At 41.1% G+C, this 15,800-nt stretch overlaps 1 protein-coding gene across 1 annotated transcript in view; it reads right to left on the reverse strand.

Moving 5' to 3' along the window:
- mboat2a (membrane bound O-acyltransferase domain containing 2a) overlaps positions 1–15,800 on the reverse strand; it is a 41,199-nt gene continuing 25,399 nt past the window's right edge. Inside the window, 10 exon segments of the mRNA XM_035674003.1 lie at positions 1–2,511; positions 3,846–3,997; positions 4,867–4,999; positions 5,386–5,450; positions 5,551–5,654; positions 6,461–6,653; positions 7,204–7,390; positions 8,190–8,244; positions 9,904–9,959; positions 10,959–11,054. Coding sequence (XP_035529896.1) covers positions 2,346–2,511; positions 3,846–3,997; positions 4,867–4,999; positions 5,386–5,450; positions 5,551–5,654; positions 6,461–6,653; positions 7,204–7,390; positions 8,190–8,244; positions 9,904–9,959; positions 10,959–11,054 — 1,207 coding nt within the window. The 3' untranslated portion in view covers positions 1–2,345.

Genomic DNA, 15,800 nt, shown 5'->3' on the forward strand with positions numbered 1-15,800 from the left:
CATCAGTTTTAGTGTTTAAAAATAATTTCTCTTTATTTTGCCACATAAATCAGAATTTTAATGTACTGTTATACAAATCTTTCAATAAATTTCCTTCTGACACAAAAATAACCATTACGTTACACAGGCGCACGTACACACATACTACATGGACACATGCACGCGCACGCACGCAAAACACACACGCGCAGGCACGCATGCTCACATACACACAAAACAAAATCCGCCATTCTTGATTTGGCACTTTGGACATATGGAGCAGTTTGCATTGATCTGCTGGTTTGGGTGGCCATGCAGTGCAATAATCGCTATGTTTGTAGAATGACATCCCTTTCCCTTAAAGTGGGCCACACTCACCTACGCAGGGCCCAGGCTACAAATATAGTTCACATGAGACCACATCGACATGTACGGATCACATGAATACTTGTACGCACGCACACACGCACGCACACACACGCACACACAGTTATGGCAGGAATATGCAAATGTTAGAAAATCTTAAAAAGAAATAAAAGAGGTCCATACTTCAAAGCTCACCTCTGCTGCTTTGTTATTTTACATGACACAAATGCACCAAATCAACTCTAATTACTGACAATGTTTAGAGAGAAAAAAAATGCACAACTTCAAAGTGTTTATGATATTGTGGGCTTCGAATCCCCAGACTATTTCCTGCTCTAACAAATAAGTAAAAATGTGTCTTCTGACTGTTAAAACAAGGTGCCTTTTACGTTGTCTCCACTGCAAGAAACGACAACATTTTCTTGACAAAATCCTTAAAAATGTCTAAGGAAACAAACAAAATGAATCACATGGGTGGCTGTATGAACTGCTGCAAGTTGTAAAGAGTAAACTGGATGATTTGAAAGGCTTAAGGTGAGCCATTGACCGAAACAACATGGGGAACCAGTGTCTCTTACACCCTACAGTAAATGCACCCTGAAACACCCCCTATTCTAACATAAGTGCACACAATATGAAATAAGACAATTTACCACAACAGCTGGTCTGTCTTTGAATTTGTACAATATTATGATGTCACGTACATAAATAACTATCAGATTTCCTCACAGACAAATGCAAAGTGCACACATAAAGGATTTGCAGCCTGAACGCAATACGTTTTTTCCAGCACTGTGCATCGAATTGGAAATGTTTCTTTTACATTCAATTGGCTTATAATAATTATGGCTATAAAACCTATATAAATTAAATAAGTTTTCAGTGTTTTCTGTTACATTTGTAGCATTTAAGACAATTTATTAAAATGTACAAGTGCTCAACAGTGACGTTAACAATCCACTGTGTGTCCCCAATTATTCCATTTATTTAGTTTTTAAATAGTTTCGGATACTTGTATTACAAGGCAAGACATTTGAACACAGAGGAAACCTGAACACGTGAAAAAAAAAAATCACACCCCTGAAACCCAAGTAAGAAATTCTTTAAAAATAAATCTAAATCACGACAGGGTAAATAAACTCCCTTTGCAACACACATTTATCTGATGAGTCATGTTTGTCAAAAAAAGCAGCAGATATGAAAAACATAAAAAAAGAAACAGAAATCCATTTAGTAACTCTTGAGTGCTTCTTTTAGACTTTCCACTGCTGGATGCAGACGAGATTTGAAATCCTCTTTGGGACTCTCTATGACAGACAAAGTCAATTCATCGCAGAAAAATAAACCTTGACAATGGATTTCAAATAGTGTTGTCACAAACATCTAAATACAAAACACGTACAATGTGAAGTCTTCTCTCCAATAAAGATTTTAAAAAAAGACATAGAAATCAAACAATGTTTTGAGGATCCTAAGGCCTGTTTGAAATTGGCAGCTGATGATAAAGGTTATGTTTCTTTTACATGAACACATTTTTCCATTAGCCGCTCAACAGAGGCTTGTATCCAGACAATGACAAAAACCCTCCACATACTGCACTTCTATTCTGTTTCTATAACCTCACACCACAATGGTAAAACTGCATTTAGGTTCTTGCAGACTGCCATCCAACTGTAATTTCACCAGACGAGTACATAGAGGGTTTAAGGCAGCTTGGAAGTCTTCATTTCCACTAATGTAATGTTAAGTAACCACTATCACTCATTAGTTTACATCCTGGTCTCTTTATCCGTGTCAGAAGTGTGATTGCTGTCATCCTTGCTACTGGAAGTTTTGACAGAACATTGACTTGTGTTTCCTGTCTGTTAGGATGTTCAGAGTGTCCGGTATTTGGTTCTTTGTAAGGGTAAACAGACACGCCACACTCCAGCTCTCTGTGGTTTCTAGTTTGTCTTAAATGTTTCTGCTGCTGAAGGGACTGCGCGTCGTTGTCCTGGGCCTCATGTGGCTTTATCTTTTTGGTTGCAGTTGTTGTCTGTGCTGTTGTGGTCTGTCTGGTTGTCCTGTAGGCTGTCCTGCTGCTCTTTGGCCTGCTGGCGTCTCGATTTGACAGGTAGGACGAGTACCACCAGGAGACAGAGGAGGTGTAAGCAGAAGTACCAGGACCTGTGGAGACGTCCCAATGTGAGAATTAGCATCTCAACACAGTTTATTATAAGTAGCCATTGGAGAAAAAAAGAAAGCCTAAAATGATAAGTCAATTTATAAATGGTGTTAGTGGAGCTAAAAAGCAAGGGATGGCAATGTTGGTCAGCCAGTCTACTGCTTTAAAATATCTCAACATATATTAAACATCATGGATATCTTGGATAATTTGCCAAGAAATTCTAGGAAGACATTCATGGTCCCCAGACGATGAATCCTAATGAATTTGGGGATCCCCTGACCTTTCCTCTTGCACCAACAAGAAGTTGAAATTTTTGGCTTTTAATGAAATGTCTAAACAACTATATTACATTTGCAGCAAACATTCATGTTCCCCACATTATAAACTGTAATAACTTTTCATCCAGCACCAACATCAGGTTAAAAGTTTCATTTGTCCAATGCATACCGAATACCTGCAAAAACTAATGACATTCCCATCAGCCTCAGCTGTACTTTGTCTTGAGTGCTAATAAGCAAATGTTGCTAACACACTAAACTAAGATGGTTATCAAGGTTAACGTTATACCTGCTTAACATCACTATGTAAGCGTGCTAATGTTAGCATTAGGTTGTAGACTCTTAGTCTTGTTACTTTACATCGACTGCAAACATAGATAATAGCTTTGAGAAATGGAGGGCGACTGACAACCCAATAATATGCATCATAATAAGGGAGGAGGCTAATTGTGTGGCATATACTAGAAGACGGAGTTTAACGTAACGAATTAAGGTTTCGTAAAATTTAAAAAAAAAGGGCTCTAGAAAACTCACAAAAATGATCTAAAACAGGAAAGAACTACACCTTGTCAGACAATCCCGTTAGACTCCTCCTTATGCGCCGCCTCCTTCTCCCACATCCCTACTGCTTTAATGAGTCAGTTTAATATCGCCTGTTGAGCAGCCACGAGCTGATTTAATGGCAGTCCTCATCTGAATGACACTGACCATTGTTGGCCCTTTATTTCATGGCAGCGGCCGAGCAACGTTAGGGCCGCTCATTTTATTTCCTCCCCATCAATCCTCCCCATCTTTCGATCATTAAGCTGTCTCGTTAACTGTTACGGCCTGACAAGAGGGAACCAGGCTAATGAAAAAGTGTTAATTTCAACACCGTAGCCAGTAACTTCATTTATATGCTTAACATAACACTTTACACAACAGCAGGGAACAAAACTCTCTACTGATTACTTCACAGAAAAGCAGAGGCCATAGTATTCTCTCTTGAACACTGATGTTTTGTTTAATGGACAATATTGAATCAGTATCAACACAGTTCAGTCAAACACACATACCTGTAGAATTTGAGTGAGGGTCCTACAGCAAGTAGGACAAACGGAGCCACTGTATAACTAATGGCAATCTGAGTCCATGCCCACGTGATGACATCGTAGATGCACTTGTACGAGTCAGAGACCAGGAAGTACGGTCTGATGTTGTGCCTTACCTGGAAGAGCAGGAGAAACATCCCGTGAGTTCTCGACATCATTTTCAAGTGAATGAACTGTAAACTTTAAATTGCATTCCATTCTTTCTGCTGTGAAGTAAACTTGACTTTAATTGGACCAACTGACCTAGCTTCTGAAATTTGTAGCAGGCATTACTGCCTACTTTTGCTTATTTGCTCATCCTTCTCTTCTCCCTCCCCCCCCCTCTCCATCTGTTTCCATCTTGTAACTCTTCAGAGAAATCTATCTCCGTACATGTCCGTGTGGCAGTGGCCAGTAGTTTTATGGTGTAACTGGGTCAGTGGTCTCCTTGTCCTCTGTTAGATAAAGAAGAACAAAGTCCCTGCAGGAACTCACCTGCACAACAAATTAACTGCGCTGGCATTTCAGTTAATCAACCCTTTCCCAAGTAGATTATCCAGAATTAGAGTTAGCTTCTGTACTATCACTCCACTGTCTCCACATAAATATCCTCTAGGCTTCTTCTTTCACAAGACCAGAGTGAAGAGGTCTGGCTTGGCAAAGATTAGTGGTAATGGCCTTATACATAACACATAGGTGGTATACTACTTATCATTACCCGCTTACTCTACATAAAGGGATTTTGTTGTGTGTTTGTGGGTCTGCTAAGTAGCACTGGGAACTCTAAAGAGATCTAGACTCCTGCAGAATGATGGAAAAACAAATAAATCTAATTTCTGGCAAAAAATCAATTATGGCTGTAGGATTCAGCCTCTAAATTATGATTCCCAGGCTGCAAGGGCATAATGAACCACTCAAGAATTATGACATATTGATCTATTTGGCTGAGTCTGGCTAGGAAATGCTTCAACAATAGGTTCTGCAAAGAAAAAGTGTGTGTACTCACTGCACGTGCAGCCATGGTCATGGCGATGCCAGTGAGGAAGGTCAGGTAGTAGCCTGGGTACACCCCGTGCCACATGGCTGACAGCAAGAAAGTGGCTGCAGTAGGGTTGATGGCACAGCGCTCATAGCACACCCTGGGGAGAATATTGACATAACAGCCAGTGTTAGGTCAGAACAATTAAAGTAGAAACAAAGAAAGTTTCATTCCAAACGTCAGACAATATGTGAAAAAATACACAAATGGATGCTTGTGGAATTTTAATCACATTATGGACGGCATTATAAGTCCCAAATGTTTGTTTTTGTCATTATAACAGAATATGAGTGTTTTTTGTGTGTATTTTATCAGTCCTCATGTGGCATGTTTGCAATCCAACCATTCAAATTATGGTTTCAGTCAAGTTTGATTCAAATCTAAATGCTAGACAGATAGAGATATGCAGATAGGCATCACGCTTATCTTTCCGCAACCCACTTTAGCCAGGGCTTGCTCACACGAACGTCACACAAATGTTTTTACCTTTTGAGCCAGAGGGCTGTCTGGATATTCCAGTTGTCTAGGAAACTCTTGAAACTGGTGGCAAACTGAAATTGGACCCAAAACAATATAGATTTAGGTTTTGTTTAAGGTAAAGAGGCCTTTATCTAGATATAATAGGTCTCATAAAAAAAATAAGATCCTAACCTCAATGTCCAGAATTCTGAGGTTTGATATCAGGTCCCACCGTGGGGAGCCATCTTTGTTGTAACCATTGAAGCCAAATCCGGCAGCGTTGTTGATAGCATCAGCTGCAGGGGAAAGGTACAAATGTGTCTGAGTACTACAACAGCAACAGTAAAGAACGACAGCCGCTCCACATCCTTAGAATACATTAGTTTGTGAAGCAATGACAGAAACAGATGGAGATACAGCATCACATGTATTTGTCATCAGCAAGAATGAAGAGCTGCGATTTTCAATTGAGCACTAGATGGCACTGTTGCGCCAGGAAACGCTGTTAAATAAGAGGACCTTTTTTTAGGCTGCATTTCAACATACTGTACAGACTACTTTAAAAATAACCAAAATCTCAGAAGCCAGAACAGCTCAGTGAGTTCAAACCACTCACATGAGTCCTGCTTTAACTCCAGATTCACTCACTTTGTTCTGAGAGTAAAGCAATTAAACTCTTCCGGGGGAAGTAGCAGAGTCTTCAGTCAAAGTTGAGGTGGTTTCTATGGCTTTTAAGTTTCTTTTTTTTAGTTGGTGTTTGTGTGGTTGCTTGATTTGTCTTTTTTGGGGTTTCTTTAGGAGTAAATGTACAGCATTAACGTGCAATTGAACATCCTCATTAGTATGTTTATGTACAGTTGTTTTTAAGTGGTAAGTTGTTGTTTTCTTACTGTGAGTGTATCTTACTGTTGCGGGTCTAGCAGGGTCAGTGTTTAATGCTCTTATTCCTCTATGGCACATTATAAAAGGCAATTGTATTTCTCACTGTTTCAAGTGTTATATATCCCTGCACAGATCCCAATAAAAAAAAGTTCATTATTGACAGACGAAGACAGACTTCTTATACTGAGTTACGTGTAAATTACTGTCATCACTAACTCACCAAGCGTCCAGACGAAGTAGTACTTTGGCCTCAACGCCAGCATGGCCAGGTAAAGGTAGATGACTTGAAGGTAGAAGGGCGTGGAGCTGACAAAGTCATCGTCTATGGAGTGCTCCACCGGGAGCAGCTTGCACAGAGACAGATAGATGGCCAGCGAGATGGCACATGTGCACAGCTTGGAGATGACGTCATTCTGGGTTGGAGGAGAGATTAGAGCGTGGGATACAAAAGAAGCAACCCAAAACAAAAACAACAATAACCATAGTAGGAGGCATGATAGTTGTATTTCAAAAACTCTTGTTAAGTTGACTTGAGGTTAAGTCCTTGAGCGTTCTCTCATGTTTTATATTTAGCGACGCCTGCATTTACCTCTGTTCCAACCTCTTCACAGACAAAAACAAATTCTGGAGCGTAATTTAATTATTAATGTATTATGCATTAAGGAAACACAAATAACCTTGAGGCTTAGATATTTGCGTCATTAAATTCTCAATAATGACTCAGTTTCTGTTTCTCTAAAAGGGAACCAAATTAATTATAACTAACCTGCACCCCTTTAAACAACTCTACTACTATTAGAGCTGCAGTTTAAAGTCCTATTTTGTAATATCTTAACCACTCATTCAAGTACTCTCTTTGAGGGTTTAAAGAATTTCAGAATGCTTTTTTGACCGCCGAAGCACAGAATGTAGGTCTATTTGAGTATTTGCACTTCTATCCAAGTGGTAAAAATTGTGTTGTACCTTGGGTGAGGGTTCACTCTGCTTGTACTTCCCATTCTCCTTGCCATTGGCGTTCTCCTGGTGGCGTGGCTGGTAGCCTGTGCCTTCGATGAATCCTATGTAGTCGTTGTAAGAGCATGTTGGGCCTGCGAGGATGCCCATGAAGTTACAGTTGTAGCTCAAGTACTCCAGCAAGCTGGGCATCCGCCTTGAGGGCCCCAGGGAAGAGACAAGAGCAGACATATCGTTTCATGCAGTGTGGTAACCCCAACATACACAGTAAAGGAAAATACAGTAGGGATGGCTACCTGTTCACTGAAACACCAATATGCGCTATTGTATTGAAATGTCCTGGAAAAACCTGAGTGCTTTAACAGGAGGTTTTATGGTTTCTTAATGTTCTTGCAGAATTTAATCTGCTGGGTGAAGTAGCAATCTAACGGCCTGAACCAGAGCTCTTGTTTTGACTGCTAATTCCTCACTTTCCTTGTAGCCATCTGAGAGTTAACGGCTGACTCACAGTAGCCTAGCAAAGGTTTATGAAACAAAGGTTTGGTGCCTCATATTTGGGATCGTATAGGTACACTGGTCAGTCTCTGTTCTGTTTAGCAATGTTGTCGCATATTAACTCCTAAACTCATTCCCGCCCAAACCCTGCTTTGTACATTGTTTCTGCACCATCATTAATAGCACAGTAGCTGTCTGAGAAAGGAATCTGCATTTCTAATGCAGGATCGATGGAGGGTAGGGCATTCCTACAATACCACAAGAGTAGTGAAAGTGTGGTTTCCTGGATACTGAGTGCCTAACAACTGCTTGATAACACCAGAGAGCCAGAAAGGGACTTTCCAAGCAGAGAGCAATGAAGCCTTTATTAAAATAAAGAGCATCATTTCTTCCAGATTGAGTTCATTAACTCTAATTTAACACCACGTCAACTCTTTTAATCCAAACTGATTGAATGAGCCCATCATCTGAAGCAGTAAAAACATACCTGAGTCACATACCTGATAGCTAGGTATTTCTGACTGTGGGTCAGCTGCCCATCTCGCTTGGTCAAACCTACAAATAAACACAAACAGATCAAGTCAAAAAATATACTTAATTTTTGTAAATGTCCAACTGGATATCATACCTATAAGAACTCATCATCTAACATGGGTTGTTCCAGTGCTCTGGTTGTACTTTTGCGTTCTCCTTACTAATAAATCTTCTAAGAAATGACGCCTTTGACAGACATCCTGATAATGGTTACTGAGGAAGATAAATGAATAAACTCCTGCACACTGTCTAACTTGCAATATAACATTTATTTGCAAAGTTTTATAACTAGACATTCATCTTTTTGCAACTTTTGATCTACTCATCCCACACCTACACACCTGTACACAAGTTGTGACAACTTGATATCTATCTATCTATCTATCTATCTATCTATCTATCTATCGTTATGAAATAGGATTTTTTCGTCTGTTTTTTCTTTCTTTGGGCTAAATGTCTGAATGAATTTGTTTTAATCAGTCTGCTCTTTATTTACTTTGTTTATGAACACCTGCAGCATTGCAACTCAGACGGAACACTCATGACCTGCTTTGACATCACGGGGTACATGTAAGGTTGAGTGTACGGCTCATTGTGCAACGCTTTGTTTAGTTAAATTCTGCTGCTCCTCTGGCCACAATTAAACCTCTAATGACATTAAACGAATCAAAAGACGTGCTCTGCTGTGCCTTTACTAACTCTGTATTCTTAAGAGCTGGAATATGAGTCTCTCTTAAGTATTTTACTGTATAAAATATGGCAAAATACTATGTGTGTGTGTGCTCGTCGTGAGAGTGTCGACGTGTCGAGTGTGAGACGAGAGAGACGAAGCACGAGAGAGAGCAGACGACGGAACGCGCGCACGACGACGCAGAGGGGGAGCGGGGGAGGTCGGGGCACGTAAGTAGAATCATACACAAGGATGGGGTTACGTCTGCATCTCTCTCTGCTCCAACGGGAATCCTGGGAAGGAGAATCACAGTGCCTAGAGTATTTGCACACCACCCCACACCAACACTCCCCTCATGAGGACTAACATAGCATGACCCCCACACCACACCTAACAGCCAACCATACACAAACTGTCATTAGACTGCTGATTGTGTTCAGTCTAGAATATCCTGAGGGGATTTAAGACTCCAAGTGGGAACTAAAAAAGCTGTGAGACTCTCATCACCCTCTCAATCTCTAAGCCACTCTGACACTTGATCACACTGTATATTTTAACCTCGGTGTCAAGTCTCTATTTTTATTTATCGCTCATTAGCTCATGTGGCGAACTCCTACTTCTGCATTGGCATGGTACAGTACTAATATGGCTAACTACATATACTGTACATTGGTGTTTGCTAATTGACAGCATTAGCATCCACTGTTTAACTGCATTCAGCTCGTGTTCAAAGTCGCCCATTAAACTGCTCTACAGTGAGAGACGGAGAGAGTGCATACTTGGTCATTGCCCCATTACATAACTGTGTTTATGCTCTCTTTCTGGTTCACTAGTCCATTGTCAGAACTGACTACTGGCTTGGAAACGTGGTGCGGTGATCTGTTTTTTTTAACTCCAAAGAGAATTAAACCATTTTCACTTCTGTCACGTCTGCCACATTTTCCACAGAGGAATCACACACGAACGCTGCAAACACATACGCTGTAGAGACATTTTCATGCTCGTCTTACCATCGTGTATTTCAAACGCCAAGCTGGTAATCTTCTGTGTTATAACCATCATGGGCCTGATGAAGAGCATCAAACAAGAAAAAGGGCAAAGTTAATCTTTAGTTTGAGCGCTTATCGTTTAGTTTATCATGTTAACCTCCTAGCCGATGTTGTTGCATTTTACATGGGTAACTAATGGCCTACGGTGCCAGTTTATCTTGTAATAACAGTAACAGTGTCAGTCGCAGTAGTATCGTCACAATGGGAAGTTTCCTCCAGTATAATTGCAGAGCTTTTTGAACTTCCTGTAACTATTCTTTCTATTCTTCTTCTGTATCCTTCTTCCTCTTGACTTCTCTATTAAAGAACACTGTAAAGTCTGCTCTCATGTGCTTTAGCCTGCATTTAGATATATACAATCTTTCTGCTGATGTTTGCATCAGCGAGTTCCTGTCTAATTTTATACATAAAAAACTGCTGGTGGCAGCATAAAGTTTAGCTTCAGAGTAAAAAATACAAGCAACAGGCCAGAGATCTGGTATGTTAGTAATAAAATTACTTCAAAGTATTGAAGGAAAATTATATACTTCCTGGTCCTGTAGAGCAAAGCACATTGGGCTACAAGGCTCACATTGACGTTAATAAAAACGTGACTTTGACATTTTGAAATAAAACAGAGGGACAGCAGCCGAGGTAGTTGAAAAAGTGAAATATCTGCCCTCGAAGAGGCAGTATGGGTTTGCATTAGGTTGCTTAGCAACTAGCCACCCCCACCCTGCTGGGAGTGCAGGCTGTCTGCTTGAATTGTCAGACAGTCTGGAGGAGTGGGAACCAACCACAAGGAACTATAGTCGCTATCGACGTCCTCCTGCCGACACACCAGTTTGACACGATCCTGCTTCTGTTTAGCTCAGACTGGTTGAGTCATACCCAATATTCCCATGACTCTTAATGCTAACTTCCCTTTTTAGTATCATTTGTGCTCCATTTAGCATTCAAAGGCCAGCGGAGGTCTTCAGTTTTACACCGAGAACCGTAAAGATTATAAAGCGCTCTGTGGTCTTAATGTAGCTTACCCTGTGAAATCTGCAGAGTACATGCCGTAGTCAAACACGTACACTCGTGTGATCTGACACAATATCAGATAGCCAAGTGTCACAATGAAGCAGTACCTGTGCAGAGAAAGGAAGAAAAAGAGAAATGAGAGAAATGCATATTTTTTTTTATTAAAAAAAAGTGAAAATGCATAAAAGCTACAGATATACATATATTCTAACACTTTCAATAGCAACAATTTAATCCACGCAGTGACATGGAGCTTTTCAGTCAGGACATCTTATACACTTTAAACCTCAAGAGTTCTGAGGCCAAAAAATGACATCCCTTTGTTCTCATATCTGTGGTTGAACAAGAACTTTCTGTACTGGAATACAGTATAAAAGACAGTGGCCTCGGTAACAGGGCAGAGCTATGGAATGGAGGGGGGGGGATTGGACAAAAGGGCAGAGGAGGCTCCAATAATGTGTTACCGTAGACCAAAGACAGAGCAGAACTAAAGCCTGTTGTACAAAAGCTGTTGCAGAGTTAGCCCAAGTCAAAGCCAGCTAGCTAGCATTCCTCTGCTGCCAACAATAAGAGGATTGTGCTGCTCTGAGAAAGAGTACAACACACCAGCTAGAGCGAGGCTGCATTGCTGATGAGACACAACGGGACCTCTTGATTGTGAGACCGTACTGTATCTGCAGTCCAAGGCACCATCTGATCTCTACTGCCAAGCATTTAAATTGAAATAAAATAACCCACTCAACAATGCTGCAATATGAAATATTTTCAGACCGTTTAATAATCTTTTTCTAAAAACTCGGACGAATACTACACACTTATTATTAACAAAACCTTGAGAGAAGGCACTGAAGACAATTATAATACAATTCTGTTATGTGCTCTGAAAGTCCTGTTTGTATCCAACCCACACTTGGCATGTTTTTCAGCGTCCACAATATTTTTCGGAATTTTGGGAGACTACATGGCTCTTTACAAACGCCTACCAAACCTCATCTAAATGTGCTGCATGGATACATTCAGTAATAGTAGTTAAAATGTGTGTTTTGTGGTGAGTAATTTATTTTTGGAACAAAGCTGGGTTTGTAGAGCTTTTTTTTCTTTTATTTTAAGATTATTTCTGGTATTTTGCCTTTATTTGGCTGAGAGAGAAAGAGAGAGACAGGAAATGCTGGAGAGAAAGGAGGGGTCAGGAATCAACCTGTGGTCATATAGCGGTCTGCACTGGACACCCTAAGTGGTAGCTAACATTGTCCACTAGTGCCTATAGTTTTTCTAAAGAGATGAAACAACATCCGTTTCCAGAAACAACAGTAGACCCAAACTAAGCCTATTAACTTAGACTCCATGCTAATTAATAGACAAATATGAGCCTGGAGCTATTGATTTTTTTATTTAAAAGGGAATTACATTGACAGAAGTACATGACCTTACAGTTACAGTTGCTTAGAATAGAGTTTTACCTTGAAGCAAGCGACAATATCCTGTTGCAGACCACTCCAGCAACAACATAAGGTCAACAGCGTTCCCAACAGTATTGAAAAAACTATTACTTGCATTAAAGGCAACAGAAATGACACACTTGGCAGATATTTCACCAGCTTTAGCACAAAGAATAAATATGCTTAATACTAGGCTACATGATATCAAATGTAATTTTAGTAATGCAAGAAAGCTTACATTTTTTTTATGTTGACTCTGCTAACATTTTCAATCCTTAGCAACAACCCTATTTCTCCAAGATCAGCTTTCTGTACTGGCAGCACACAGCTGCAGTTAGCAGTGAGGATATGAGCTATATGTGCTGCAGCAGCTATATTTGCAGTGGGCCCACCAGGGATCCTGTCTTTATCCTCATATGATTTGTGTTTGTGTAATTCACAGCTCGGAGGGGGGTGTTTCATTTCCACTCAAGGCATCGGACTGGAGCCTGGGACTAAAGTAGGCTGGCCTCCCACTGTGGGACAGCGGTAGACGGGTCGACGTGTAGACAAGGAGCCACACAGGAGCCGCAGGTATGGACACTCACAGTACGTGGAGCCATGAAAAGGAAAAACAGGCTATAAATAAATGTCTGAACACTCCGAGACCTCTCTCTAAGGTTGTGTACACATCGTAAATGCCTGGAGGCACACTTCATGCTTACACAGATCGAGAGGAAATTTTCATCTGTTCAGCATGCCACTGTGAGGCGGTAATTTGCACACTTATCACCGGCAGGTTCACAGTCATGCTTTCACACCAAAACTAATATGAATTCCAATTAAACTGTATGTTTATGTTACAGATAATAGAATGCAATCCCTCCGTTTCATCCTTAATTCAGGCCCTCCTGTGGATAAATTGGCTGTAACTGGAGCTTGAGATGTCTACAGGGTTGGGAGCAGGGCTAACACACTGTGCAAATAGTAGTCAAAACTTGTTTGAGAGCCAGTCAGTTGACTCAAACTGCTTCAGGACATAAACAGACATATGTAGACACTACAGCACAATTTGCTTTAACTGTGGTTCCCAAACTGTGGGTAGCAGCCCGCACGCAAGCGTTAACAAGATACATCTAGGGATTGGGGATTGGTTCCAGTTGAGAACCAGTTCCAAATTTCCGGTTCCTTCATAATCGTATGCCTCCGAGCTTATCAATTCCTTTTATCAATGCTGACATGTTTATCTGACAGTAGCGCATTGAAAAACAATGGCGTTAAATTGCATCTACGCTGCTGGAACCTTGTAACCTGAAAAGGAGTCATGGCGGAGAGGAAGAAACCCTTCGCTTCATTTCACACCAACAATGTGAACATCTTTCTATGCAACGTGGGCTTAAATTACAGGGAACGCCATGTATTTAACACTTGCAGGAGTGCAACCACTCCCCAACCAAGCAGCACGTCCATTACCAAGGGTAAATATCCTATGATATAAGACACTTAGCAGAGTATTTCTTTGACAAAGAAAACCTAAATGGAAATGGTTGCTGTATAGATGTAAGAGATGGATTTAACCGGCTCCAGTTGAGGCCGACTTTTATTCCACGCAGAAAACTGATCAAGACTCAGTAAGGGAAGCGGACGGATAAGCAGAATCGACAATGACACTGGTATCAATTCCTATCCCTAGTCTCAACATCCCCTTTCCCTGTCCCTACATGCCAAAACTTGTCTGAGAGCCAGTCAGTTGACCCACACTGTAGTAAACAGACATATAAAGACACTGCAGCATCATTTGAGTTCCTAAGATACATCTGAGAGGTCGCAAGATGATTAACAGGATAGGAAAGAATTTCTGCTGCGGATAATTGTGTTTGTGTTTACCTTCCTGTAATCTCTGCTTTATTTCTTGTGTTCAATGGTCACAAGTTAAAATGTTTGAAAACCAGGAAAAAAATAATACATCACCATGCTGCATCACTTGAAAATATTATATCTACATCAAGCTTGATAGCATGCCTTGTCGGATTTCTTCAACAGTCTTGGGTTATTACAGTTTTGTTATGGTTCTTCTATAGCACCGGTATCAATTAGAGAGGACACTCGCATTACAGTCAAAGCCTTCTCCATTCTCCACCGTATCTGACGATTTCACAGTCTCCTGTCTCTCCTTGCTGTCAACCAGCAGGCACCGCTGTGTCGCTGAGACAAGTAGGTCTAAGCGCCTCGAACATTCCCTGTCTGCTCACCACATCCAACATGTGAACTGTCAAAAAGAGTGGGGGAGTGGCAGAGGGGGACTGTGAGAGATCCAGAGCTGCACAACAGTGAATGGTATGAAATATGATGCCTCACCACAACACAAGGTACTCAGTGTAGAGTCCCACTAAGCCAGGGTTTACATTCACAGCCATTCCAACAGTCCAGAAAAAAGACATTTTAGCAACTCCATAAAGCTGTCACACTGCACTGTTTCCCCCAAGGGCCGAGCATTTGAGTGGCAGAACAACAAATAGAGAACACAAGGCCTGCCACAGTGCACTGGTCTTGGGAGCGGCGTACTGCTCAGGGTGTGTTCCCTAACTGTTTTCGTTACACAAGATCTCTACTCAGCAGTATTATCATTATCAAGGGTGTCATGCACTTGATACAGCACTATGTAAAAAAACATATGATAGTGACTTTATACAAAGTAGGGGACTATATGAACATGCATATACATATATACACATTTGAAAGCAATGCAACCGACTCAAAGACCATGTGGACATTCGGAGGACTTGTACACTTAACTGCCAAAAGCACTGAGCCCCCAGTTAAATCTCAACCTGTTGCTGCAATAGGGATTCATTTGTTATGCAAAAACCCGAGGCAGTGGGTTCAACACCCTCTGCAAACATGAGCATGTCAGTGTGTCCTGCCTCTGTGGTTCTCCTCGTCTCTGCCCCTGGGCTGCACCTTCATCGAAGGCCGGGGGGGGTTATCTCTGAATGAGATGGAGGGTGTGTTGGTTTGGCTTGGGTGACAGCCACAGTTTTCAATTTCATAAGAGCCAGAGAGAGCAGGCACTGCTTATCTCCCCACTCACACAAGCGACAGAACACCAGGCTAAAAGCACTCTAATGCACTTTATAGGAGGTTAAACTTCCAGCAATAATGTGATATGACTTTTGAGGTAAAACATTGCTAGTCGTGGAAATGACATATTCTAGTCTGGATAAACATGTCTTGTGTTTAAGGCTACGGCCATTCTGTCAATCTGTCACTGGGTTTTGGGTCCTGCTTCTCTGAGGGCAGTCGTGATTGTGATTAATGATTTGATAGCATCTATTTAAAGTGCTCTTCCCGGGGGGAAACATCGACTGCTTACACCTGCACTCATAACCTTGAATTGTGGTCAAAAATAACATCAAAGACAATGTGTGTGTGTGT

Source organism: Morone saxatilis, unplaced genomic scaffold (assembly GCF_004916995.1).
Source record: "Morone saxatilis isolate NCDOM2014 unplaced genomic scaffold, NCSU_SB_2.0 Contig3, whole genome shotgun sequence".
NCBI classification, from domain to species: domain Eukaryota; kingdom Metazoa; phylum Chordata; class Actinopteri; family Moronidae; genus Morone; species Morone saxatilis.